At 39.7% G+C, this 26,781-nt stretch overlaps 1 protein-coding gene across 1 annotated transcript in view; it reads right to left on the reverse strand.

Annotated features, from left to right (window-relative positions):
- The window catches only part of pont (pontin), a 47,850-nt gene extending 23,716 nt beyond the window's left edge, over positions 1-24,134 (reverse strand). The window contains exons 1-3 of the mRNA XM_067148109.2: positions 23,712-24,134; positions 428-556; positions 169-343 (exon numbers count right to left, since the gene is read on the reverse strand). Of these exons, the coding sequence (XP_067004210.1) occupies positions 169-343; positions 428-556; positions 23,712-23,852 (445 nt within the window). The 5' untranslated portion in view covers positions 23,853-24,134. The remainder of the gene's footprint in view (positions 1-168; positions 344-427; positions 557-23,711) is intronic.
- Positions 24,135-26,781: the final 2,647 nt, after the last annotated feature.

Raw genomic sequence — 26,781 nt, forward strand, 5'->3', positions numbered from 1 at the left:
ATCGTGTACAGTACCATCTAAAAGTGTTGTCATCTGACCTTTGGGTGTATTCTCTTGAATATATTATTCTTTATTAAAACCCTATTTTAAATAATACGCTGCAGAGCCACGCAACACAATTAAGTTCCTTAATTCTACAAATTCCCTCTACTCAAATGAAGTTTATACCTCCAATTGGATTCTCAGTTTCAACTGGTGTAAGCTCGGTGACTTCACCCTCATAAACCTCTTTGGCTTCCTTAATCCGTAAACCAATGGCACGACGAAAGTTTTCCATTAATACTTCAGTCTTTTTTATTTCAGAACTAAACACTTCTGAGCCAACCATCGGACAAAACGGAACCTGGAGCAAAAAGACATTGTGATTGTAATCAACTTTTGTAATGATCTCTGGAAGGAATTAGTATGTTAGATAAAGATCTCTTACCTTGTTGCCAAGTTCTTGAGCAATTGCAAGGGCTATTGCAGTCTTCCCAGTTCCTGGTGGGCCAGCCAACAGAACAGCACGTCCAGCCATCTTCTTCGATCGGATCATATCCACAACAATTCCTGCAGCCTAACCAGGCATAGAGAAGACACTGTCTTATACAATGAATATGTCACACCAGCCATGCAATTAAGAAATATATCTACCAGAAATAATGCACTGAAATGTAATACATTCAAGGAACAAACTAGTCCAGTTAGAAATGGAGTTACCCATGTCCGTTGCACTTCTTAATGCTACACATGCTCCCTGGATGGTGCTAAATGGTGACATTGATCAGGTACTCTTCTGGACCTCATGGCCGTAGCAATCCCAACAACTAGCAAGTTTCTTTTCTACCGGTTTTATGTCACATCACAATTCAGAGGTCTTGTGGCGACGATGAGATAGGACAGAACTATGACTGGGAAGGAAGTGACTGTGGCCTTAAGTAAGATACAACCCCAACATATGCCTGCTGTGAAAAATGGCAACCATGAAAAACCATTTTCAGGGCTGCCAACACTGGGGTTTGAACCTACCACCTTTTGTAAGCAGGCTAACAGCTACATGGTCCAAACTGCCCATCCAACTCGCTCAGTAGCTGATAATTAGCCAAGTAAATATGTGAAAAAATGAAATGGCGTATGGCTTTTAGTGCTGGGAGCGTCCAAGAACAAGTTTGGCTTGCCAGGTGCAGGTCTTTTGATTTGACGCCCTTAGGCAAATTGTGCATCTTGATGAGGATGAAATGATCATGAAGACGACACATAAACCCAGTTTCTGTGCCTGCAGAATCAACCAATTATGGTTAAAATTTGCGACCCTGCCGGGAATCAAACCCAGGACTCCTGTGACAAAAGGCCAGCACGTTAACCATTTAGCCACGGAGCCGGACAGGAAATACATAAAGAGCTAAGAGTGAATACATTGCTAAGATCTTACACAAACATTTGGCTTATGTCGCATTACTGTAACAAATACAAACTCAAAGTGATGAACAGCTGTTAGCCCAAGGCAAAATAAAATTATTGCTATGAATAATGTAGCTCAGCACAGCATTCTTCCATCTACTGAATATCAAAACTATTTCTCCACATCAATACATATGAGGCGTGATTAGCTCAGTGGTTTAGCTGCTGGCTTCACACCCAGAAGACTGAGGTTCGAATCCTGGTCGAGCCAGATTTAGATTTTCATTTCAAAAATCACAAGATGACAGGAAAGGCATCGAGCCTTAAACTTCTGGCCAATATGAAAATAAGCTTAGGTGGCTCCAGCAACCACAGAAATAACATCAATACATATAGAGTACTGTAATCACAGATGTTTACAAAAGCCTTCGTCCATCCCCTGGCTAAATTGATGTATCTACAAAGACGCAAACAAAATGCTGTCAGTTGGTACACTTATTTATTTAGAACTTATTTTCACATTAATCACACATATAACCTAACACTCACATCGGAAAAATCAACAATCCACCATTTCTAACAACTGCCTATCACTAAGCACATGCCACATGGAGACTGCAACCTTAACACACTTGACTGCTTACAAGCATGTCGTCCACAACACGACACGAGGTCACAAGTATATTCCTGTTAAACCATAACTCCAATTAAGCAATAACTCGTCTCTACCATAAAGACCAACTCCTTATATATGTGCCTCGCTAGGCTTCTAGAAAGATATGCCACAACAGACCTTCTTGTAAATTCGAGAGTGCTTAAAGCCCAGATATAATATAAAGAATATTCTCCATAGTTCCCGTCTTACCTACTGCCATTCTGGATTTTACAGTGTGTTTCACAATACTGTAGTGGATTACAAATCATATATACAGGTAATAATAAATTATATACTATTAATTACAGGTCCTTATATTAACTAAACTTATATATATGTACAGCACATGTTTCATGACATAACCTCACAAATAATCCGATCGCATCGTCTGTACTTATGACGTAAATAATGATAATACTAATACTAACCTCCCCTGTGACCTTGCTGCGGTGGGGAGGCTTGCATGTCCCAATGAAGCAGATAGCTGAGCCGCAGGTGCAACCATATCGGATTGGTATCTGTTGAGAGACCACACTAAGGAATGGTTCATCGAAAGCGGGGTAGCAGCCTTTCGGTAGTTGCAAGGGCGGCAGTCTAGATAATTGACTGATACGGCCTTGTAATAATACTCAACATGGCTTAGCTGTGTTGATACTGCTATACGGCTGAAAGCAACGGGAAACTACAGCCGTAACTACCTCCCGAAGACATGCAGCTCTCTCTGTATGAATGATGTACTGATGATGGCTTCCTCCTGGGTAAAATATTCTGGAGGTAAACTAGTCCCCCATTCGGATCTCCGGGTGGGGACTACACAAGAGGGGGCGATCATCAGGAAGATGGATACTGACATTCTGCGAGTCGGAGGGTAGAAAGTTAGAAGTTTGAATCGTTGTAGTAGGTTAGAGAATCTGAAAAGGGAGATGGATAGACTAAAGTTAGATGTAGTTGGTATAAGTGAAGTACGTTGGCAGGAGGAGCAGGATTTTTGGTCAGGCGACTACCGAATCATCAACACAAAATCAAACAGAGGAAATGCAGGAGTTGGTTTAATAATGAATAAGAAAATAGGGCAGCGGGTAAGCTATTACGACCAGCATAGTGAAAGAATTATTGTCGTCAAGATAGACACCAAACCAATGCCCACCACAATAGTGCAGGTCTATATGCCTACTAGTTCAGCGGATGATGAGGAAATCGAAAGAATATATGAAGAGATAGAAGATTTAATACAATATGTAAAAGGTGACGAGAATTTAATTGTGATGGGAGACTGGAATGCTGTGGTAGGCCAAGGAAGAGAAGGTAATACGGTAGGAGAATTTGGATTGGGACAAAGGAACGAAAGAGGAAATTGGCTGGTTGAATTCTGCACTGATCATAATTTAGTCCTTGCCAATACTTGGTTCAAACACCACAAACGATGGCTGTATATGTGGAGGAGACCTGGAGACACTGGAAGGTATCAAACTGACTTCATTATGATTAGGCAGAGATTCAGAAACCAGGTGTTAGACTGCAAAACTCTCCCAGGAGCAGACATGAACTCTGACCACAACTTGTTGGTCATGAAATGCCATCTGAATTTGAAGAAATTAAAGAATGGAAAGAATGCAAAAAGATGGGATCTAGACAAGTTGAAAGAAAAGAGTGTGAGGGATTGTTTCAAGGAACATGTTGCACAAGGACTAAGTGAAAAGACTGAAAGAAACACTATAGAGGAAGAGTTGGAAGTCATGAAAAATGAAGTCAGTAGGGCTGCTGAAGAAATGTTAGGAAGGAAGAAAAGATCAACTAAGAATCAGTGGATAACTCAGGAGATACTAGACCTGATTGATGAACGACGAAAATACAAGAATGCTAGAAATGAAGAGGGCAGAAAAGAATACAGGCGATTAAAGAATCAAGTGGCTAGAAAGTGCAAGGTAGCTAAGGAAGAATGGCTGAAGGAGAAGTGCAAGGATGTCGAAGGCTGTATGGTCCTGGGAAAGGTAGATGCTGCATACAGGAAAATCAAGGAAACCTTTGGAGAAAGGAAATCTAGGTGTATGAATATTAAGAGCTCAGATGGAAAGCCACTTCTAGGCAAAGAAGACAAAGCAGAAAGATGGCAGGAGCATATCCAACAGTTGTATCAAGGTAAAGATGTAGATAATTTGGTTCTGGAACATGAAGAGGCTGTTGATGCTGATGAAATGGGATACCCAATTTTGAGGTCAGAGTTTGACAGAGCTGTGAGTGACCTAAATAGGAATAAGGCACCTGGAATTGATGACATTCCCTCTGAATTACTGACTGCCTTAGGAGAAACCAGCATGGCAAGGTTATTTCATTTAGTGTGCAAGATGTATGAGACAGGAGAAGTCCCATCCGATTTTCGGCAGAATGTTGTTATACCTATTCCAAGAAAGCCGGTGCTGACAGGTGTGAAAACTACCGCACCATTAGTTTAGTATCTCATGCCTGCAAAATTTTAACACGTAATATTTACAGAAGAATGGAAAAACAAGTTGAAGCTGAGTTGGGAGAAGATCAATTTGGCTTCAGAAGAAATGTAGGAACACGTACGTCTGATCTTAGAGGATCGAATCAAGAAGGACAAGCCCATGTACATGGCATTCGTAGATCTAGAAAAGGCATTCGATAATGTTGATTGGACCAAGCTATTTAGGATTCTGAAGATGATTGGGATCAGATACCGAGAACGAAGAATTATCTACAATCTGTATAAAAATCAGAATGCAGTGATAAGAATCGAGGGCTTTGAAAAAGAAGCAGCAATCCAGAAAGGAGTGAGGCAAGGCTGCAGTTTGTCCCCCCTCCTTTTCAATGTTTACATAGAACAGGCTATAAAGGAAATCAAAGAGGAATTTGGAAAGGGAATCACAGTCCAAGGAGAGGAAATCAAAACCTTGAGATTTGCTGATGATATTGTTATTTCATCTGAGACTGCAGAAGATCTCAAAGTTGCTGAATGGTATGGACGAAGTCTTGGGTAAGGAGTACAAGATGAAAATGAATAAGTCCAAAAAAAGTAATGGAGTGCAGTCGGACGAAGGCAGGTGATGTTGGAAATATTAGATTAGGAAATGAAGTCTTAAAGGAAGTAGATGAATATTGTTACTTGGGTAGTAAAATAACTAACGATAGCAGAAGTAAGGATGACATAAAATTTAGACTAGCACAAGCAAGGAAGAGCTTTCTTAAGAAAAGAAATTTGCTCACTCCAAACATTGATATAGGAATTAGAAAGATGTTTTTGAAGACTTTCGTGTGGAGCGTGGCATTGTATGGAAGTGAAACATAGACGATTACTAGCTCAGAAAGAAAGAGAATAGAAGCTTTTGAAATGTGGTGTTACATAATAATACTGAAGATGAGATGGATAGATCGAATAACGAATGAAAAGATACTGAATTGAATTGGTGAGAGATCAATTTGGCTAAATTTGACGAGAAGAAGAGATAGAATGATAGGACACATTTTAAGACACCCAGGACTCGTTCAGTTGGTTTTTGAAGGAAGTGTAGTTGGTAAGAATGGTAGGGGTAGATCAAAGTATGAATATGACAAGCAGATGAGAGCAGATGTAGGATGCAATAGTTACGTAGAAATGAAAAGGTTAGCTCAGAATAGGGTGGCATGGACAGCTGCATCAAACCAGTCTATGGACTGTTGACTCAAACAACAACAACAACAACTAATACTAAATGGATGTAAACACTTCATAGCCATACATTACAAGTAATAATAATAATAATAATAATAATAATAATAATAATAATAATAATAATAATAATAATAATAATAATAATAATTTTGAGTTCAATACTTGCATTATTTATCCATGGGTGAGAGAATATTGTTTTCAAGTTATATCAGTTTATCACACTTACATCAAGATCTCATCACTAATGTTTCCTACAAAGAAAAAAATTAATCAGGAATTTCGATAGTCACCATACATCCTGGGGCTATAATCAAAGCAATGGGAATGGAATAAATAGGACACGCAGAAGTAAATAATCTAATGCTGGTATATGTTCTTTACAGAAAGACTCAAGGAATTGTGGTTAATGGTTTCATCATAAATAACATCAGGTACGCCAATGACGCTGTGCTACTTGCAACCAATCTCCAGGATCTACAGGAACTACTTAATGCTGTCACTGAAGCCAGCAGCGCAATGGGCTTGAAGCTTAATGTAAAGAAGACCAAGTGGATGGTTATAAGTAGGAAAGAAGATGGCATTCGAGGTAATCTCACAACAGCGAAGGAACAGATCGCGAGAGTGGCAACATTTAAATACCTGGGATATCACATCAATGATGACTGGGACCTTACCCACGAGATCCGATGCAGAATTGAGCAGGCCAGAACTTCTTTTCAGAGACTTAGGAAACTTTTGACAAGCCGTGACCTTTCCATTTCACTACAGACACGACTACTCCGGTGCTCTGTTTTCAGCATTCTGTTGTACGGCGTTGAGGCATGGACACTAACTGAGACCATGTGCAAGAGATTGCAAGCATCTGAAATGTGGACGTACCGAAGGATGCTGAAGATACCTTGGACAGCTAAAATGACCAATATAGATGTTTTGCACCGTATGAACAAAGAACCAGAAATTCTCACTACCATCAAGAGAAGGAAACTAGAATACTTTGGTCATATGATGCGGAACTCTAAATACCACCTTCTGCAAGTAATACTCCAAGGGAAAATTAATGGAAAACGTGGTCTGGGGAGAAGTAGGACATCATGGCTCGGCAACTTGAGCCAGTGGTTTGGGGTGACAAAGCTTACTCTGTTCAGAACAGCTATGAACAAACAACAGATCATGCTACTGATCGCCAACGTTCTGCGAGGACATGGCACATGAAGAAGAAGAAGGTATATGACCCTAAAAACATAGGTACATTTCCTTCAGCCCAGTGAAAAATAAGATTAGGCCCTACTCATTGGATCTCTATTTCATCTCTCGTGTCACAAGCTTCTCATATTAGGAGACAAGTGCCTGATGAATTGCCCCATATCAGCATACGCCCATAAATCCATAAAATTGGAGTTCAGATTTCAGTTATCTCCATCCCAGCCCAAACCTTATTGCAACTGAAAGCAGATTGAGAAACATACACCAATTACACGGATGCTACCATAAAATGGAATTCTTATTTATCGTATGGCTTTTAGTGCTGTGAGTGTCCAAAGACATATTTGGCTCGCCTGGTGCAGGACTTTCTATATGACGCGCATGGGTGACCTGTGTGGTGGTGGTGATTATTGTTTTAAGAGGAAGTACAACTAGGCAATCATACTCTATTAACACTAATCAGAGAGAAAATATGGAAAGGATACAACACTTCAAAAACTGAAGGTATCGGCCAAAGGAAGACAAGGGCCACGAAGGACGTGAAAAGGAAAGACTCCGTAGGATTTGCAAACCTAATACCGTCGGGGTCGGAAAAAAACAAGAGATGACCAAGAGAGGTCACATAGGATAGATGAAAGTAAGGAGACTGGCACAAGTAAGTGGAAGCAATGCCATGGGCCCCATGGTCGCCAACTCATGCTCCCAAGTTCAGGGCCCTTGGAGCCCCTTTTAGTCGCCTCTTACGACAGGCAGGATATACCATGGGTGTTATTCTACTGCCCCCACCCACATGGGGAGCAACCTGCGTGTCTGAATGTGGGATGATGATAATGATGTAGGGCAGCTCTCCACAAACACTTGATGACGCCCCCACCCCCCCTTCAGGAGCATAAAATCTCTTGCACCCCCTTTAAATTCCATCTTTCCCTCCCTCTCTCTACTCATTCAGGTTTCCCAGTCAGGAAGTCAAACTAATTTTCCTGACAAAAATTTGGCATTTGCGCAATTTTAACAGCTTTCTCCACCCCCATTGGCTGTCCCACACACACCTGTACACAAAATTTATCACTCAAATAAGAAATACCATAGAGTTAGTAAATAATACACTAGAGGTAGCAGCGGCGCCACCGTCTGCGAGAGAACCACCGTAGCGAGCGGAGCATGTTGAAATCGCAGCTGTTTGGCAAAAAGCTCACTCCGCTGTACACTTCAATGTAAATAGGGGACTTTTAAAACTGTCTGGATATTGATATGGTTTAAAATTCTTACAAGTAAACATACTCAGATACAACAGTATACTTGCGATGTTTCTCTCCTCTAAAAAAGAAAGCCCAAAAGGCATAAATACAGGCGAAATGCGTAATAAAGGAGGGTGGTGTTCAGGTGCAGTTAAGTAACACAAAAATAAATTTACTGTTGATATTAAGTCTTCTAACAACATACGTTTAGAAGAAGGGCATGTATATTTCGCTCTTTTTTGTGTAAATGATTAGGACTTTGGTATAATTCTGCCCAGCGATCAAAAATATCCTCTCTCGTACGAAGCGAATGAGCGAGTTTCTACGCCTAAAAGCATTCGCAAGATTTTGGTGTAAAGTAGACAATATATTGTCACCGCCGGTTTAGATGCTGGCCTTCTGTGCCCAAATTGGCAGGTTCGAGCCTGGCTCAGACCGGTGATACTTGAAGGTGGTCAAATGTGTCAGCCTCTTGTAGATAGATTTACTGGCACATGGAAGGACTCCCGTGAGAAAAAATTCAGACACCTCAGCGTCTCCGAAAACCGTGCAAGTAGATAGTGGGACATAAAGCCAATATTATTATTATTATTATTATTATTATTATTATTATTATTATTGACAATGTTTTCTAAATGTGATTACAAGTGGAAATATGACACTCGGTTCTGGTTTCAGCCTATTATTGAGTTTTTATTAGCTTGTCCTGAAATGTATGACTTGCTTTAAGATTTTAACTTTTAAACTGATTTCCATTAATGGAAAGGGAGAGTGGTAAATTATATGGTTGAAGAGAACTGAAAAAGTACTTACAATATTTTTTTACAATTTTCTTTACATCGCCCCGGCACAGATAGGCCTTATGGTGACGATGCGATAGGAAAGGACTAGGGGTGGGAAGGAAGCACCCGTGGACTTAATTAAGGTACAGCCCCAGCATCTGTGAAAATGGGAAACCATGGAAAACTATCTTCGGGGCTGCCAACAGTGCGATTTGAACCCATTATTTCCCGAAAGCAAGCTTACAGACTCACGGCCCTAACCAGATGGCCAACTCGCTCAATTAATTTATTATGCTTGTATATAGTCCTATATTACATTTAAAGGAATAATAATCCCTAATCTCTAAATTGTAACATCTGGTAAGGTATGAATGGAGACTGCTACACATGTTGTACGAAGGCAAAGCAACAAACTGTGTATAAAGAAAATATATTCAATAGACTTTAATACTATAAATACACACACAAAGTGAAAAACGGAGCACCATTCCAGGCTACCATACACATCTTTTCTTTTCTTTTTTGTACCAATTTACTTCAAGTCGCACCAACACACATAGGTCTTACGGCGACTATGGGACAGGGAAGGGCTAGAAGTGGAAAGGAAACGACTGTGGCCTTAATCACAGAGATGAGTTATTTATAAGGTTCAACCTATTCAATACTAATTATAGGTTGTATAGATGTTGTTCACAACATTTATTCAACATGGACTGGTTTCGACATTTAAATGTCATCATCAGCTATAAAACAAATCACAAACAAATGAGCAAGGACACATTAATTAAAACTGGTGTAGTGACACATTGAAATATGTACATTAAAAGTCTTTACACGTCCATTCACACCATGTGTCAAACAAACCATCAAAACAAAAGAGCAACGGCATAATAAAACTGGCGCAGTGACGCATTGAAGTATGTACATAGCCTCTCACTATTCAAAGATTAAAAGAAGGTTCCTTGGTATGTTGTCATAGCACAAAAGTCTTTGTACTCCCATTCACATCCCATGTTAATTAAACAACAATAATCAGATCCGGCGTAGTGACACACGAATCTAAGTCAATAGAAGGCTCCGACACACTTCCCAAGTTAAAAGTCATTAAAATGTCCATATACGCTATGTGTCAAACAAAACGTCAAGAACTTATTGGAATCACTTGGTATACAATTTTTACCATGTAAATATCTCAGTGTGTCACTACGCTGGATCTGGTTATTGTTGTTTAATTAACACAGGATGTGAATGGGCGTACAAAGACTTTTGTGCTATGACAGCATATCAAGGAACCTTCTTTTAATCTTTGAATAGTGAGAGGCTATGTACATACTTCAATGTGTCACTGTGCCAGTTTTATTACGCCGTTGCTCTTTTGTTTTGATGGTTTGTTTGACACATGGTAAGAATGGACCGGTGAAAGGAAAATGTCGTCGCTTATATTTCCTAAAACATTAATTTCAGCCTTCATGATTAGATCCAAAGAATGTCATTCACGCCGACAGGGGAATCAGTCACAAAGTCACCCTAAGTAGGCCAATACACGTGACAATAAGTGTCACGCATAATATTATTTTCTATGCACGGAAATTAATTTCAAGGAAACATAACTGTAAAATGATACGCCATTGCCCTTTATGAACCTCTCTATATAGCCATAAGCTGCACAGGAGACTGTTATTTTCCTTCAGAGAAGTATATACTTCAATTTATCGGGAAGCTTCAGTAGTGAGAGTGCCAAACAATCCAGCTTTTGCCAAAGTGCGCGCTCGCTCAACTTCGCATATAACTGCAGCGCCAATGCTACGTCTAGTGTATTATTTACTAACTCTATGGGAAATACAACATTTCGAATAGTAAAGTACATACAATTTAATAATGATCTGCCAGATAATAATAAATGTTAATACATTTTATCTATACATGAATAATGAAAGTATTACTATTAAAATTACTAATGAACACACAATGTCGGTAATAATGCAAAAAAATGCAGCATAATAACAAAATTACACACATTTTTTTCTGGTTTCAAGTAAGCATATTTTATCTTCAATTCTGGCTTCACATTCTTGTGACTGCATTCTTTTAACTTTTTTTTCATCTTCCAACTTTATTTCATCACTTATTCTTTGTTCTTCAGCTTTTTTTTTTCTGTCCTCTTCTTTGACCTTCAGGCATGTCTTCTCCAAGTAATCCTGGTATTTCTTATGAGCACATCTCACCAACAACATTCTATGATTAATTGGTACGCATCTGACACCTCCATAGTACAAAATGGAATCATACATTTGTCTTTGTGCAATAAATGACTCCTTATGCATGTTTTCTACCAATATTCATTTATAGAAAAGCCACTCTCCACTGCAGCATTTCCATGAGACAGTATAAGACAAAGCTTTATTACTTGCCAAAGCTCACTGTACTGTTTGTTTTCTGCTAAAATGTCAGCAAAGAAAATGTCTAAACCCATACTATCATCAGATATTGAGATTTATTCTTTGAATTTAGTTTCCGAAGCTTCCTTTGATTTATAACACAGAGAAATGTACTGTGCTTTAGCCCTATTGGCCCACATTTTCAATTATTCTTTTAGCTTTATGCAACACTTCCAAGACATATTCCATTCGGGTCTGACCAAGACTTGGTTGCTGATATGTTGTATGTGGGTTCAAACTCAAAAGATCTATCACTAATCTATACTTTAAAGGACTTTTATCCAACTGTTTGTCATAACTGCCACCAGGGGCGGTGCGTGGTATTGTTGCAGGGTTGCACAACTCCCAATAATTTTGCACTTCATTTGTCATCTTTTTCTTGTAATGTTTTACTTTAATAAACCTCATATGTATTCGAAAACATGTTCAAATCAACTATCTCCGGTCATTCGCTGTACTAACGCTTCGTAATGGACGAACGAACGCTGCTAGCTTCGAATCACACTCAGGGGATTTGCTTTCCTACGGCAACTCCCTAGCGGACAGCACGGAGCAATGTACCTCAGCAGGGACGAGCCTAAGCCTGTACAGCATCAGGTAGTACACTCGCCCTCAAGGAGTTGCACGAGACTAGCAAGTCCCCTACCGAGATACAGTTCCAAATGTCCCCATTAGATTGCACCACGCTGCGGAGATTACTTCATGCCTACTTTCTCTCCTCTCACAAAGGTAATTCATTTCCATTTTTTAAATTTACAAATTTAATTTACATTGCACCGACGCAGATAGGTCTTACGGCGACAATGGGATAGGAAAGGTCTCGGAGTTTGAAGGAAGTGACCGTGGCTCTAATTAAGGCACATCCATAGCATTTGCCTGATGTGAAAATGGGAAACCGCGGAAAACCATATTCAGGGATTCCGACAGTGGTGTTCGAACCCACTATACCCCGAATGCAAGCTTGCAGCTACGCGCACGGCCAACTTGCTGGGTAATTTCTTTTCCACATCATACCAGACCACCCACAATATTACCAACATCTTGCTTCAATGAAAAACGGGATGGCAAATTTTCAATTCAAGTGAGGCAAAAGTAACTGTGCTAGGCTGAGTGGCTCAGTCCGGTGGTATTTGAAGGTGCTCAAATACATCAGCCTCATGTCAGTTTATTTACTGGCATGTAAAAGAACCCCGGCACCTCGGCGTCTCTGAAAAATGTAAAAAGTTGTTAGTGGGACTTAAAGCCAATAACGTTATTATTAAGAGTAACTGTAGTTAAGCCTACAGTGAATAATTAGTCTCTTGTTTCCTGGGTTGTAATTGCCAGATATATTACAGTTTTAGTAGGAATGTAGTTCATTACTTAACGATAATAGAGTTTCTTGTTATTTCTGTAAGCTATAAAAATGTGACACTGAAAATGTTGGTGCAACACCCAGCTTCAGATACCACCAGCCGCCACTGACTGCCACTAATATTTTCTGGCATTTGTGTTCAAAATCAAGAATTTCTCTCTCTGACAATTTTAGTTTAAGTACCTTTTTCATACTAAATCCAACATCAACTTTACCTACCTAAATTAAGTCGTTGGGTCCTGTAGACCAAGCAAAATCACACTCCTAATATCAATGGCATTTGCTATTTTACTACGCTTGACACAGCGATTCATCAACTTAATAGTTCATTCAGATGGGAGTATAAAAATGGAGCAAGCGGTTCATTACTTTGAAATCGCCTGAGAAAAGGATCACATTCCAAATAAATAGTTTTGAAAAATGTTAGTTTGCATTTTATTAAAGGGTCTTGGATTTATTCTTTAATATATTTACAGGACTTACTTTCTGGCAACTTAGCATTTGCAATATAGCCTTGATATGGTGAAATACTTCTAAGGCTCATTCCAGACAATGAACATTTTCAAGCCATCGTACTGTACGATACTTCAGTGGGAACACTGTACTACCAGTCACTGTAGTGAACTGGGCCTGACGAGCTGATGAGTCTTTGATTAAATAATACATGTTAAGCACCCAATTTACAGTCATTAAACTTGTTTTAACAGCTCCATTGATGACATGCAAACCACACACTCCCAGGTTCAATTATTTTTTCCCATCAGAATTTTCTGTCTCCATTTCCACTTCAAGCTTCCTGAAAAAGCTCAAGTTCACATTAGACCCATCTATTGAGACCTGACACAAGTTTTTTCTTTGAAGAGGTTGCAGTCCATGATTAAATTTCTGCAGCAGATCTTGGGCAGTAGCCCGACTCAGAAAAACACTTTTCCAATGTCTAGAAACCACTTTACGAGTATTGATATCAAATTATCTGACAATGAGATCCATTTGTCCCTCTTGTGTTACTGTGTTGAGTGACTGATCAAAATAAACTACATAGTCCTCACAAGTTTTCAAATTGTTTCTTAATAACTCACTGAAATATGGTGTAATACTATGATTAACCCTTGTCTAGTTGCACGAAAATTATTGCATTACTATTCGCGCACAGAGGTAATCTCCGGGGTTAAAAATGCGCGTCGTTTTCATCCTTTGAGATGGTGTTTTGGCATGTTCGTTTGCAGTATTCTTCAGCATAATTAAAATAAGCCCTTTTAAGTACTTGTAGGTTATTTTTACACAATTTATTTTTCTAAAAGCAGAATACTGTAGACCTTAACAATGTCGAATGATCTTATGATATTAAATTCGTGAGATTCGTCATTACCTATGACGATCACATCATATGAAATATAAAATAATATTTTTCTAAAAGAAGTTTAGAAGAACAAAACAACAAGGCCATCGACCTCCAAAATCACAAAGTATGCACTAAAATAAAAGGCAATTTACTTAACTTGGATGAAAACGGTTTATCTGGTGTAGTGACAATTTGAAAAATAATTTGAACCCACGGAACGTGTATCAGCCAATAAAACTATTATAGATAAAGTAAAATTAGTATATTCATAATGTGTGATTTTAACACGTGAGTAATAATTCTATAAAATCTCTGAAGTTTCAAGTTAAGAGCAATGTTTCTCCACTGATATGAATACAAGATTAGTATTATGTCATCTGAGTAAACAGACGTCTTCATCACAGGTAGTGCTTACACAACCTTGGCAGTATGTCCGTCTGTGTTCAAGGCAAAGGAATTTATGGCAGGAAAAACATGAGACCTTACATGAACAGTTCGGTTTCCAAGAACAAAACGCATAGCGTCCACTTCGTAGATTAACATTTCGACAGGGTTGTGGTTCCTCTACTATGCCTGCAAGCCCTGCTATTTTCATCTTCAGTTCTGTAGCGTGCCTCCTCTTCAGGAAATCCAAGCAAAGCTCTCCAGACAATGTTTTCAGAAATGTGCGCCGGTTCAGATCTTACTTTGTGTTGGCCAAGAATATTATGTAGGCATTTATTCCTCCAATATTTATGAGAGCGAAGAAGAGTGATAATGGCCATCTTTTAGTTTGTCTCGTTACTGTGTGCGTACCTTTGAACTTGTCCAGAGTGCCCATCCCTCCTTTTGTCACGTTGTAGAATGTCAACATCTCGGCTTTCCTGAGTCCTCGTCAATGGAGTCTGAGTTGTGGAAACTTGAAAGGAGGAGAACAAGTCTGTTTCTCTTGGGCATGTGGGAAAGAAGGGTGCTATTGTCACCAAAACCAAAAAGACTACTAAATCCTTCACGTAATCTGGTTTCTGTAAATAACTGTATTCTGGGTTCTGTAAATAACTTTCATTTGTAAGGTAACTTTGGAATTTCACTTTTATTTTTTCTTAGAGTACCAACTAGTGTCAGACGAACCTTCTTGCCAGCGGTATTGAACAATACTAGTTATCAACAAAAACATTCCGTCCAGAGCCAGATATTGGTTGGATCAATCATAAAAATATTTGATGCGGGGAATTGGTCACTTGGTAAGATCCATCTGGTTGGCTTCCAACGTACTCTTTCATATTTTGAGCATAACAAGTTGATTGGAGCATCGGTGAGTGCAAATATTTTCATTTCGTATTTTGTCGGTTTAGATTTCAGGTACTATCGAAACCTGCAATTGCCTCTAAACGGCTCTAACATTTTGTCAATGGTTACATATTTGCCTATGCTGTAGTGCTCAGTGCAATGAGCATTAAATCTATCAAAAATAAATCGTAACGGAGCAAGCTTATCATACTGCTGTCTTTTCATGTCACAGTGTTATCGAACATTATAGCACACAACAGAAACCTTACTCTTTGTAAAGCCATAGTGGTTGAAAGTAATTCTACACCTGTAAAGTCCTTTGCATATAAGTCGTCTAGAATTTGATGAGATGAACGCAAGGCACCGGCCATATAAAGAAGGCCTAACAAGGCCTTCATCTCCGTAATATCAGTCTTTGCAGCATCCCTTTCACACGTGTAATTACCACTGTTAAGCCCGATTCAAATATTAGTACAGCTCACAATTTCTTCAATCATATCTGAATCAAAAAAGAGACTCCAGACTTCTAGCGCACTTTCTGCGCGAGATGCGTGTCCTATAACACAAGGGATGTGGCTTCTGATTACATTATGAGCTCTGGTTCTCACATTGTTCGGTGGGCAGTAAGTATACCATTTTGTTACATTATCTCTACCAAGAAGAAATCCCCTTTGAGCCTTGTTTATATAAAAAAATTGGAACAGTTCATCACCAGACTTTCTGACAGATGGTCACTCCATTCAACAATGTCATCTTTTACATCTGATGATCCTCCAACATCTGATTCGTCTGGAATTTCAGCAAGCAACTTTCTTATACGTTCCTCCTCTCGAGCATCCATTGTTCTGTAGAAAGTAGATAAAACAAACACGTTGTAGTTACGACGTAATGAAGATAAATATTTCTAGTGATCGTAATTTAGCTGAATGTAATATTGTAACATTTTTAGTACGGAGGAGTAATTCGTATTTGTCGTACATGAAGGTATCCGAATATAAAAAGTAGAATTGATAAGAGTAAATAAACTTGAAATGTTATATCATTATTATTTTTTTTTGCTACTGGCTTTACGTCGCACCGACACAGATAGGTCTTAAGGCGACGATGGGATAGGAAAGACCAGGGAGTTGGAAGGAAGCGGCCGTGGCCTTAATTAAGGTACAGCCCCAGCATTTGCCTAGTGTGAAAATAGGAAACCACGGAAAACCATCTTCAGGGCAGCCAACATTTATTTATTTTTGATAGATTTAATGCTCATTGCACTGAGCACTACAGCATACTGCATTTTCAGGTGAAAGAGCCATTATGACCTGACCTAGAAGCGAGATTAACTGTTGTACACAAGCCGCAATGTCCACAAAAATACGCAGCACGAGAATTCACAGCAATATTGGTGTTGTGATTGTCACGATTGATAATGTTTATCAATTACTGTGCTGAAACTTCTGAAATGGACTAATTAACCTATGATAAATTGCCATATTGGTGTAATGTCATAACATTTAATTTATACCAGGTTTCAAATGGATAAACATTAAATTTTGTCTGAAATACATAGTGTTTCACATTTTTCCTGGTGAGTGTATCATCTTATTCTTTTCAACGTTAAGGTTGGGGGGTAACATGCATGTCTTCCAAGCGTTTCCATTCTTTCGCCAGTAACTTCAAGTGGTAATAGGTGTGCTTGCCTTTAATGTTATCAATAAATTGCACTCAAGGTCTATCTCCCATTTATCCTTCAAACAGGTTGGTGCACCAGCCAGAATGATGAAGCAAGTGGCAAACAGAACTATTTCTTCTTTTGTTCAAGGTTTCAACCACAGTACATCTCGTCTGCTCATAACAGAATGTTCTAGTTGAGACTTGGTCCAAGGTATTCTTAATAGTCGATGCCAGTACCACATCTCAAAGGCCTTGTTTTTCATCACTTCTGCATTTCGCAGTGTCCATGTTTCTGAGCCACAGCTTACAACACTCCATACATAACTTTTCACGAAGCGTTTTCGTACCTTAGTACAGATGGTCTTAGATGTTAGTAAGAGATTTCTTCTTTTGAGAATGCTCCCTTCACCTGTGCTATCAGGGCGTTTACTTCTCTCGTATATTTTTTGTCAGATGTTATCAGACTTCCTAGATATTTGAATTCCTTGGTTTTCTTACTATTTATTCTCAAGCTGCACCTCTCTCTTAGCAATTTCGTCCTAGTTGCACCATGTTGGATCTGTAACTTACCCTTGGCAACCCAGCAACGGAATCTTTTATGAACTATGGTAATGACCAGAGGAAAGTGGAAAGAAAGAGCAGGAATAAGAACAGGAGGCAATGATCGAGAAGTAGTAGATCACTTTTAAGTACTTAGGAACTGAACTAATAGCAAATGCTAGACTAGATGTGGAAGTCAGCAGGAGAAGACAACTTTCTACCACAATGTAAGAAATTGCTGTGGACTGAAATATACCAATGAAGGCTAAATAAATAATGTACAAGACGTATTTCATTGTCATAAGGGGAAAAAACTACGACAAAAAGAGATAAAAAGAGATAAAAACCATATCCAGGCAGCTGAAATGAAGCTTATGAGGAGTGTGGTTCGAAGGAAAAGAAGGGAAAGAATTTAAAATTTGGACACAAGGAAAGCAATTAAAGCGGAGAAACTGAATTACAAGATAGAGAAGAACAGGCTGATATGGTTTGGAAACATCAAATGGATGAGCAGTGCAAGGATGACAATATAGAGTTTGGATCTGCAGCTGGAAAGGAAGATGGGTCGAGAAAGATCAAGAACAAGATGGGAGGATTTAGTGAAGAATGGCCTTTGAAAACGCAACATGGACTGGATCACAGTTGTGAATGAGGAGTGGTGGAACGACTGAGAAAAGTGGAAAGGAACTCCGTTATCCATTGCTGAAAAAAAAAAAAAAATGAAATCCATAACTGAAGTACTTCTATTGCAAACATCAAAATCATGAAGGTTAAGCCCGGTCCTTCAATCTAGCCAACAAGATCTGTTTCCTGGTAATATGCTACACTAACTTTTTTTTTTACATTAGTATGCCCAACTAAGGAGCATAGCTGAACTGATTTAGCCGATGCTTTTGCTTTCTCCTCCTCCCAAAATCTCTCATCCTCTTACTGAGTTTCTTCCAGCGTTCTTCAGTACAGGCATTAGTGGTTCTGGTGTTGGTTTTGTCTGCAAATTGGTGATTATCAATTACTCTTTGGAATTTACATCTATCCTATATATTTTCCTCAGTGATGTTGATTTTCTGGAAGTCTCTTTCAATTTCACTAAGCCAGTTGTTCTTGGTTTTTAATGAAAAGTCAAAGTTAAAAATTCTTTGTCATTCTACCTTATTCTATGCTACACTCATTATTATTTTATTATTAAATTAGTAAAATTTTAAGGCTAAAAATCTGTATTATTTACTTAAATTGCCTGCATGATACAGATACCCATCAGTTCCGTTTACACATGTATTTCACATCAGTTTTCTTTTACATATCCATTTTTTTTTTTTTTTCTACAATTTTAAAATAGCAACCCTACCTCAGTAATAACGAAGGCCTGCAAAATATTTTTCCCCCCCTTGCAGTACAGAGATTAAAGGGTATGTAACCCTAATTTTTGTGTGTGAATTCAAACCTGCTTACCATTTTGTACATATAAGGTTTTCTTGCCATGTAAAAAAGCATTTAATATTTGAGTGATAATGTCTCATTTTTAAGTATAATGAAAAATGTGTGAAAACTCATATTATTTGTAAACATATTGCCCTCTAACTCTCCTTATAATGTTAACAATAAGGATCTAAGACTAGCCGTGAAGATTTTGATGTTCAGTTCATCGTAAAGGTAAAAAAAGTAGCTCTTTGTATTATTACATTTTGCTCATATATGATTTGCTGAAAGGTATTTGATGAACCACACAAAGTTCTTCAAGACATCAAGCATCAGGATAGGAAACTACCCTAGACACCTACCACAGTGAATTAGTGAAACTTCTCCTTAGTTACTTTTGCAATTATATGCGTAACAAACGTCATACCCCATTGCTCATTTAACCCTAGAATACTAACATACGTAAAATTTATGTGCATGCGTCATATAACTGCGCACTGCTCCTTCCCACCTTACCCCCACCAAACGACCTCCCTGCAGTGCTTTCACTGATCAGTGTGGTTGATGTCACCACAGCGTTTAGATGCATGAGTGAGGAACGGATGCCGGAAGAGTTCATTTTCTGTAAGTCACTGCGCTTTCTTTAACGTATTGTTAGCATTAACGCATTATTGCTCGTACGTAAAAGTTACGTATTATTAGTATGTAACAGGTACTTGGATATTTTCATATGCGGGTAGGTTATTCATTCCGGATGGCTGCTTATAGTTATTAGGCATGCGACTTTCCAGGACACAATGGATAAATGAAGAGAGGAACAGGAGTATTCTTGATGAATTGGAGGAAGATGAGAGCGGGAAAGAGAACTGTTTAGAAAGTGAATCAAAGCACAAAGACTCCGATGATGATCCAAATTATTCGCCCAGTGACAATGGTTCCAAAGATAATTTCGACTGTGTTCCAGATTTACAAGCTTCTGTTGAAAATCAGCAAATTAAGCGGCCATTGAAAGGGAAATCTCAAAAAGGAACTAAGAAGAGGGTAACAGAAATGACTACTTCAAACAGCTCACCTTCAGTCTCTCAACCTCTAAAATAGCTTATTGTTCATTGTGAAGTGTATAAACTCTTTGGTAAGGATGGGTGTATGTTGAGAACAACAACTGATTCAAACACAGTAAAATACCCATAAAAGAACATAGTTCATATCCGACCAGGACCTAAGTTGAACGTAGAAGCTGATCCACTTAAGTGTTTTGAATTATTCTTTACTAACAACATAATGGAAACTATTCTTCTAAGAACAAACGAAGAAATATCTAGACAAAGGGAGAGCTATACAGTCCATAGCCCAACAATATGTGACGTATCTATGGAAGAGCTAAAAGCTCTAATTTGTCTCTTGATATTTGTGGCAGCTCTCAAGGACAATCATTTGCCCTCACGCATGTTATTTGATGACTCACTGTGTGGCTCTAGATACCGAGCTAACATGTTGAATGAGAGATTAAATTTTTTAGTCAACTGTTTACGTTTTGATGAACGAGCAACCAGGGAAGAGCGAAAAAACGCAAGCAAGCTTGCTCCAGTGAAGGAGATTTGGGATGCATTTGTGGAGAAGTGCAGGGAATTATAAACCAGGTTCTTACTGCACAACAGACGAACAGCTTGTAGACTTCAGCAGAAAGTGTCCATTCAAGGTTTACAATCCTAATAAACCTAATAAGTATGGAATCAAAATCATAATGATGTGTGACAGTGGGACACATTACATGATAGACGCCATACCCCAGCTGGGTATAGGTAGTACTCCAACGGGAGAAGCCGTGGCTTCCTACCATGTCGAGCAGTTGGTACAAACAATAAAAGGAACTTACAGAAATATCACCATGGACAACTGGTTTACCAGTATACCGCTGGTGAAGCAGCTTCTGGATGACTACCAGCTAACAGCTGTGAAGATGATAAAAAAGAAACGGATAGAGCCACCTCGAGAATTTGTTGACTTGAAGTACAAAAATCGAGCTATAAGAACGTCTTTATTTCTACATTCAGAGGAATATGATATGTCATGTGTTTCCTTCAAGTCGAGGGGAAACAAGCTTGTAACCCTTGTATCAAGCATGCATGAAGGCAAAAGCATCCGCACTTCTTCAAGGAAACCTGAAATGGTACACACGTACAATGACGCTAAGGGGCGTGTTGACACACTTGATCAAACGTGTCAACACAGGGACTGTGGCCTGAAAACCAGACGATGGCCACTATGCTTCTTTTATAATATGCTAAACATAGCTGGAATCAATGCTTTTGTAGTTTACATGCACCAGTTTAACAAACACAATCCTGGTGGGAAAGTAAATCCAATGAGCAGATTGCAGTTCCTCTATCAACCTACACAGGATGCTTGTGACACCATGGCAACAGAAAAGAATTTCCGGATCCAGTGTTGGATTGTCGCAGCATCTTAGCAGCATTATAAACACTGCCCTTGGTCAGGAGCGAGCCCCTGCAACACTTGAACAACAGACGGGGAAGAGGAAATACTGCTCCCTCTGCAGTTACAAGAAGAGACGCATGACTATGACCTACTGCTGAAAATGTGGTAAGCCTGTCTGCGGTGAGTACCAGAAAAAAAAAGTGCCCTCAGTGTTAGGTGTAACATTTCTGCAGGCATCATTTAGTGAAGTGTTAAATCATATGCTTTGTTCCAGGAAATGTTTGTATAGTAATGAGTTTTGAATTAGGCCTATAAATGTAATGTTGAGCATATAAATTTGACTATGATATCTATATTTTTTTTACAGTAGAAAAGTAAGGAACTGCCAGCAATGTGGAGATTACTTATTGATATAGCGTAGATATGCACGTGCACGTAAATTTTATGTATGTTAGTATTAAGCAACTAGTGAATAATGTTAGTATTCTAGGGTTAAAACCAGGGGTGGTGCGTGGTATTGTTGCAGGGTTGCACAACTCCCAATAATTTGACACTTCATTTGTAATCTCAGTCCGACTCGTTGGCTGAATGGTCAGCGTACTGGCCTTCGGTTCAGAGGGTCCCGGGTTCGATTCCCGGCCGGGTCGGGGATTTTAACCTTCATTGGTTAATTCCAATGGCCCGGGGGATGGGTGTTTGTGCTGTCCCCAACATCCCTGCAATTCACACACCACACATTACACTATCCTTCACCACAATAACACGCAGTTACCTACACATGGCAGATGCCGCCCACCCTCATCGGAGGGTCTGCCTTACAAGGGCTGCATCCGGCTAGAAATAGCCACACGAAATTATTATTATTTGTAATCTTTTCTTAAAATGTTTTAGTTTAATAAACCTAACATATATTCGAAAAAATATTAAAAGCAACCATCTTCAGTCGTTCGCTGTACTAATGCTTCGTAACGGGCCAATAAACTCTGCTGGCTTCGAATAAAACTCAGGGGGTTTGCTTTCCTACGGCAACTCCCTAGGGGACAGTGCAGCGCAATGTACCTCAACAGGGACGAGCCTAAGCCTGCATAGCATCAGGTAGTATGCTCGCCAGTATCAGTCTCAGAGAGCTGCACAAGACCTGCAAGTCCCCTATTGAGAAACAGTTCTAAATGTCCACGTTAGCTTGCGCCACTCTGTGGAGATTACTTCATTCCTACTTTCTCTCCTCTACCAAAAGTAATTTAATTTCCAATCTTTGCTTTATGTTGCACCGACGCAGATAGGTTTTACGGTGACGATGGGATAGGAACGGGCTGGGAGTTGGAAGGAAGCGACCGTGGCTTTAATTAAGGCACAGGCACAGAATTTGCTTGGTGTGAAAATGGGAAAAAGCGGAAAACCATCCTCTGGGCTTCCGACAGTGGTGTTCGAACCCACTATCCACCGAATGCTAGCTCACAGCTACGCGGCCCTAATGGCGCAGCCAACTTACTGGGTAATTTCTTTCACACACCATACCAGAATTATTTTTTCTAGTAGCTTTACGTCGCACCGACACGGATAGGTCTTATGGCGACAATGGGACACAGGAAGAGCTAGGAGTTGGAAGGAAGCGGCCGTGGCCTTAATTAAGGTACAGCCCCAGCATTTGCCTGGTGTGAAAATGGGAAAGCACGGAAAACCATCCTCAGGGCTGCCGACAGTGGGGTTCGAACCTACTATCTCCCGAATACTGGACAGTGGCCGCACTTTAGCGACTGCAGCTATCGAGCTCGGTCCATACCAGACTACCCACAATATTACCAATATCTTGCTTCAATGAAAAACAAGAGAGCAAATTTTCAATTCAAGTCAGGCAAAAGTAACTGTGCCAGGCTGAGTAGCTCACGCGGTTGAGGCGATTGGCCTTGTTACTCCAACGTGGCAGGTTCGATCCTGGCTCAGTCCGGTGGTATGTGAAGGTGCCCAAATATGTCAGCAGATATACTGGCATGTGAAAGAACTCCTGCGGGACTAAATTCCGGCACCTCAGCGTCTCCGAAAACCGTAAGAAGTCGCTAGTGGGAATTAAAGCCAATAACATTATTATTAAGAGTAACTGCAGTTGCAGTGTATAGTTAGCCTCTAATTTCCTAGGTTGTAATTGCCAGATATATTTGAGTTTTAGTAGGAATGTATAATGTATAATAGTTCATTCCCTAACGATAACAGAGTTTCTTGTTATTTCTGAAAGCTATTAAAATGTGACACTGAGAATATTGGTGCAACACCCAGCTTCAGATACCACCAGCCGCCACTGGTTAAAACAACTATTATAACTTACCTCGCGTGCAGCCTCTTGGCCGACCAAGCCGGCAGAAACTGCAAGAGCGTTACCATTCTCATCTAAACCAAGTCCTTTAATGTGGCTATGAGCTGAGATTCGTTGCGTCTTAACAGTACTTTTTACTTCCTCAATCTTCATTTTTATATGTATTCGTCACAGAGCACAGTTGTTCCTCAACACATAACCACGAACAGATGAACCTAGCGCGCTAACGAGTTTGATCGTTGGTTACTATGACAACACCAGCCCAATCTATGAAGAATATAAGAAAGCAACACTCTAATCACTATTTTTCTACGACAGTTAGCTCATTTATTAAAAATCAGCATTATCATCTAGCCCAGCACTTCGTATAACAATATTATTAAGCATGTTTATTCAAAACTGGAGTTGATCAAAATATTGGTACAAATCGCGAAACTTGTTTTTCTCTTGTTTTTGTTAAATGCATCTACCATATGTAGGGTCGCCAACATCACTTCAACACACCAATACCGGGCAGCTCTATCTCAACAGCATTGAGCGGAGTGCGAACAGCGATGGTGGACATCTAGCTTGCAGGTGTGACAAGCCCAGGAACTGCATACTAATCTATGCTACAGTTGAGAGGAATGCCTCTACACACATTGGAAATATTTTTGTTAAAATAACTGAACAATCATAATAATTAAGAATTAAAATTTAAAATATGAAATGCCTCCTTCATAAACTCCAAACGAGCACTGTGTTAGCCGTGCGTTTCGCTATGTCTTAAAAATTAAAATCAGAATTTCTTTGAGTATCCGCCTAGCCTCTGGGAGGAATATTCACCTACTACTCTCTTCTCTTCTTTCTAGACTTTTCCCAGTTACCTCGGGCAGCACTTTGTGTAGACTTAGCCTAATTTTTCGGCCGGATTCCTTTCCTAACACCAACCCTATGTGGAAGGATATATGTATTTACTATTGCGTGTTTCGGTGGTTGTTTTTCGTGTGATATGTTGTATATACTTGAAGAGGCGTATGAATACGAATACAAACCCGCAGGCCCCGATCTACACGAATTAACAGAAGAGATTCAAATTTCCGACTCAGCCGGGAATCGTATCAGGGCCCTTTGAAACGAAGGCCAGTGCGCTGACCATTCCGTGGTGGTGATTATTATTTTAAGAGGAAGTATAACTGGCCAAACATCCTCTCAGAAGGGAAATGGAAGGGGACCAAAACTCCGAAGAATGAAGGTATCATTAAAAGAAAGAGAAGGGCCACGAAGCGCTAACCATTCAACCAAAGCGCCAGAGGAGGCAGATACCTTAACAATATCCATGGTTTATGAAGATTTCGGGAAAGAGAAGGTGTAATTAAGGAACAGGAGTTTTGGTCCATTGTTCTTCTTCCCCTTTTCATTTTCCTTCTTCTTCTTCTTCGGTACCCGGCCAATCTTCCCGAACTCTACAGAAGAACTCACCACCAGCTGCTGTCTCACCTTTGCTGGACTTTGAATGTTCTGTTTCACCTCTGAAGACAGAAATACTAATCTGTATATATATAATACATATTTGGGTTACGTGAGTGACCTACCATGTGCCTGACATTTAAGAAGTGTTCATAATTTCCTAAAGTCTCTTTTACATATTTATGCATGAAGAATTACCCTATATAGTTATTAAATTAGTTGGAGTGGTGCTCAAGCCTATGAAAATAATACACTGAAATAATTTTCTTACGCCGGGGTGAGTGGCTCATACGGTTGAGGCGCTGGCCTTCTGATCCGAATTTGGCAGGTTCGATCCTGGCTCAGTCCGCTGGTATTTGTAGGTGCTCAAATACGCCTGCCTCGTGGAAACAGATTAACTGCCACGTAAAAAGATTTTTGTGGGATGGAATTCCGGTACGTCGGCGTATCCCAAAAAGTAGTTAGTGGGGCGTAAAGAAAATTATTATCATCATCATCTGTTTACCCTCCAGGTTCGGTTTTTCCCTCGGACTGAGCGAGGGATCCCACCTCTACCACCTCAAGGGCAATGTCCTGGAGCTTCAGACTCTTGGTCGGGGGATACAACTGGGGAGTATGACCAGTACCTCGCCAAGGCGGCATCACCTGCTATGCTGAACAGGGGCCTTGTGGAGGGATGGGAAGATTGGAAGGGATAGGCAAGAAAGAGGGAAGGAAGCGGCCGTGGCCTTAAGTTAGGTACCATCCCGGCATTCGCCTGGAGGAGAAGTGGGAAACCACGGAAAACCACTTCCAGGATGGCTGAGGTGGGAATCGAACCGACCTCTACTCAATTGACCTCCCGAGGCTGAGTGGACCCCGTTCCAGCCATCGTACCACTTTTCAAATTTCGTGGCAGAGCCGGGAATCGAACCCGGGCCTCTGGGGGTGGCAGCTAATCACGCTAACCACTACACCACAGAGGCGGACATTATTATTATTATTATTATTATTATTATTATTATTATTATTATTATTATTATTATTATTATTATTATTATTATTATTATTATTATTTTCTTACAGTAAAAAGAGCCGACTGGATTCGAAACTCATGGCCTTCAATTTAAGACTACCACGATAATCACTACGCTACAGGCCCACAAGTATTCAACTGTGAAATTTATGGTAGCCTACTATTTAACAATGTGGACCCTCAAGTTTGAGTGTACTAGAGTTCCATATTTGTAAATGTTATTGGTTTTACGTCCCACCAATATTTCAGTAGAGTATCTGATTGATTTCTTAATGTAAGGGGCATAGGATGTAACGTCAATATAGATGCGAGGTCATTACTTTTTCTAATACTTGCGGTCCTGATCAGTTCCCATACCATTATCATTTTCGTTAATTTGTTCAGCGCATAACGCTTTTCTTGGAATATAAGCTTAACTGCAATGTAAGATTATTTAGTGACAAACACTGATACATTATACACAACACGCCAAAGCGCCAAGAATCATACAGATGGCAATATGTTACTGCACGGCCGACTGGATATCTCGCTGCGCTCCTTATACCGGCCTTGACAATCGCTTGTGAAGCCCTGCATAAAGCTGTAATTGGAAAGTTTCACCATAATGCCGCTGGAGCG

Source organism: Anabrus simplex, chromosome 1, assembly GCF_040414725.1.
Source record: "Anabrus simplex isolate iqAnaSimp1 chromosome 1, ASM4041472v1, whole genome shotgun sequence".
Lineage (NCBI taxonomy): Eukaryota > Metazoa > Arthropoda > Insecta > Orthoptera > Tettigoniidae > Anabrus > Anabrus simplex.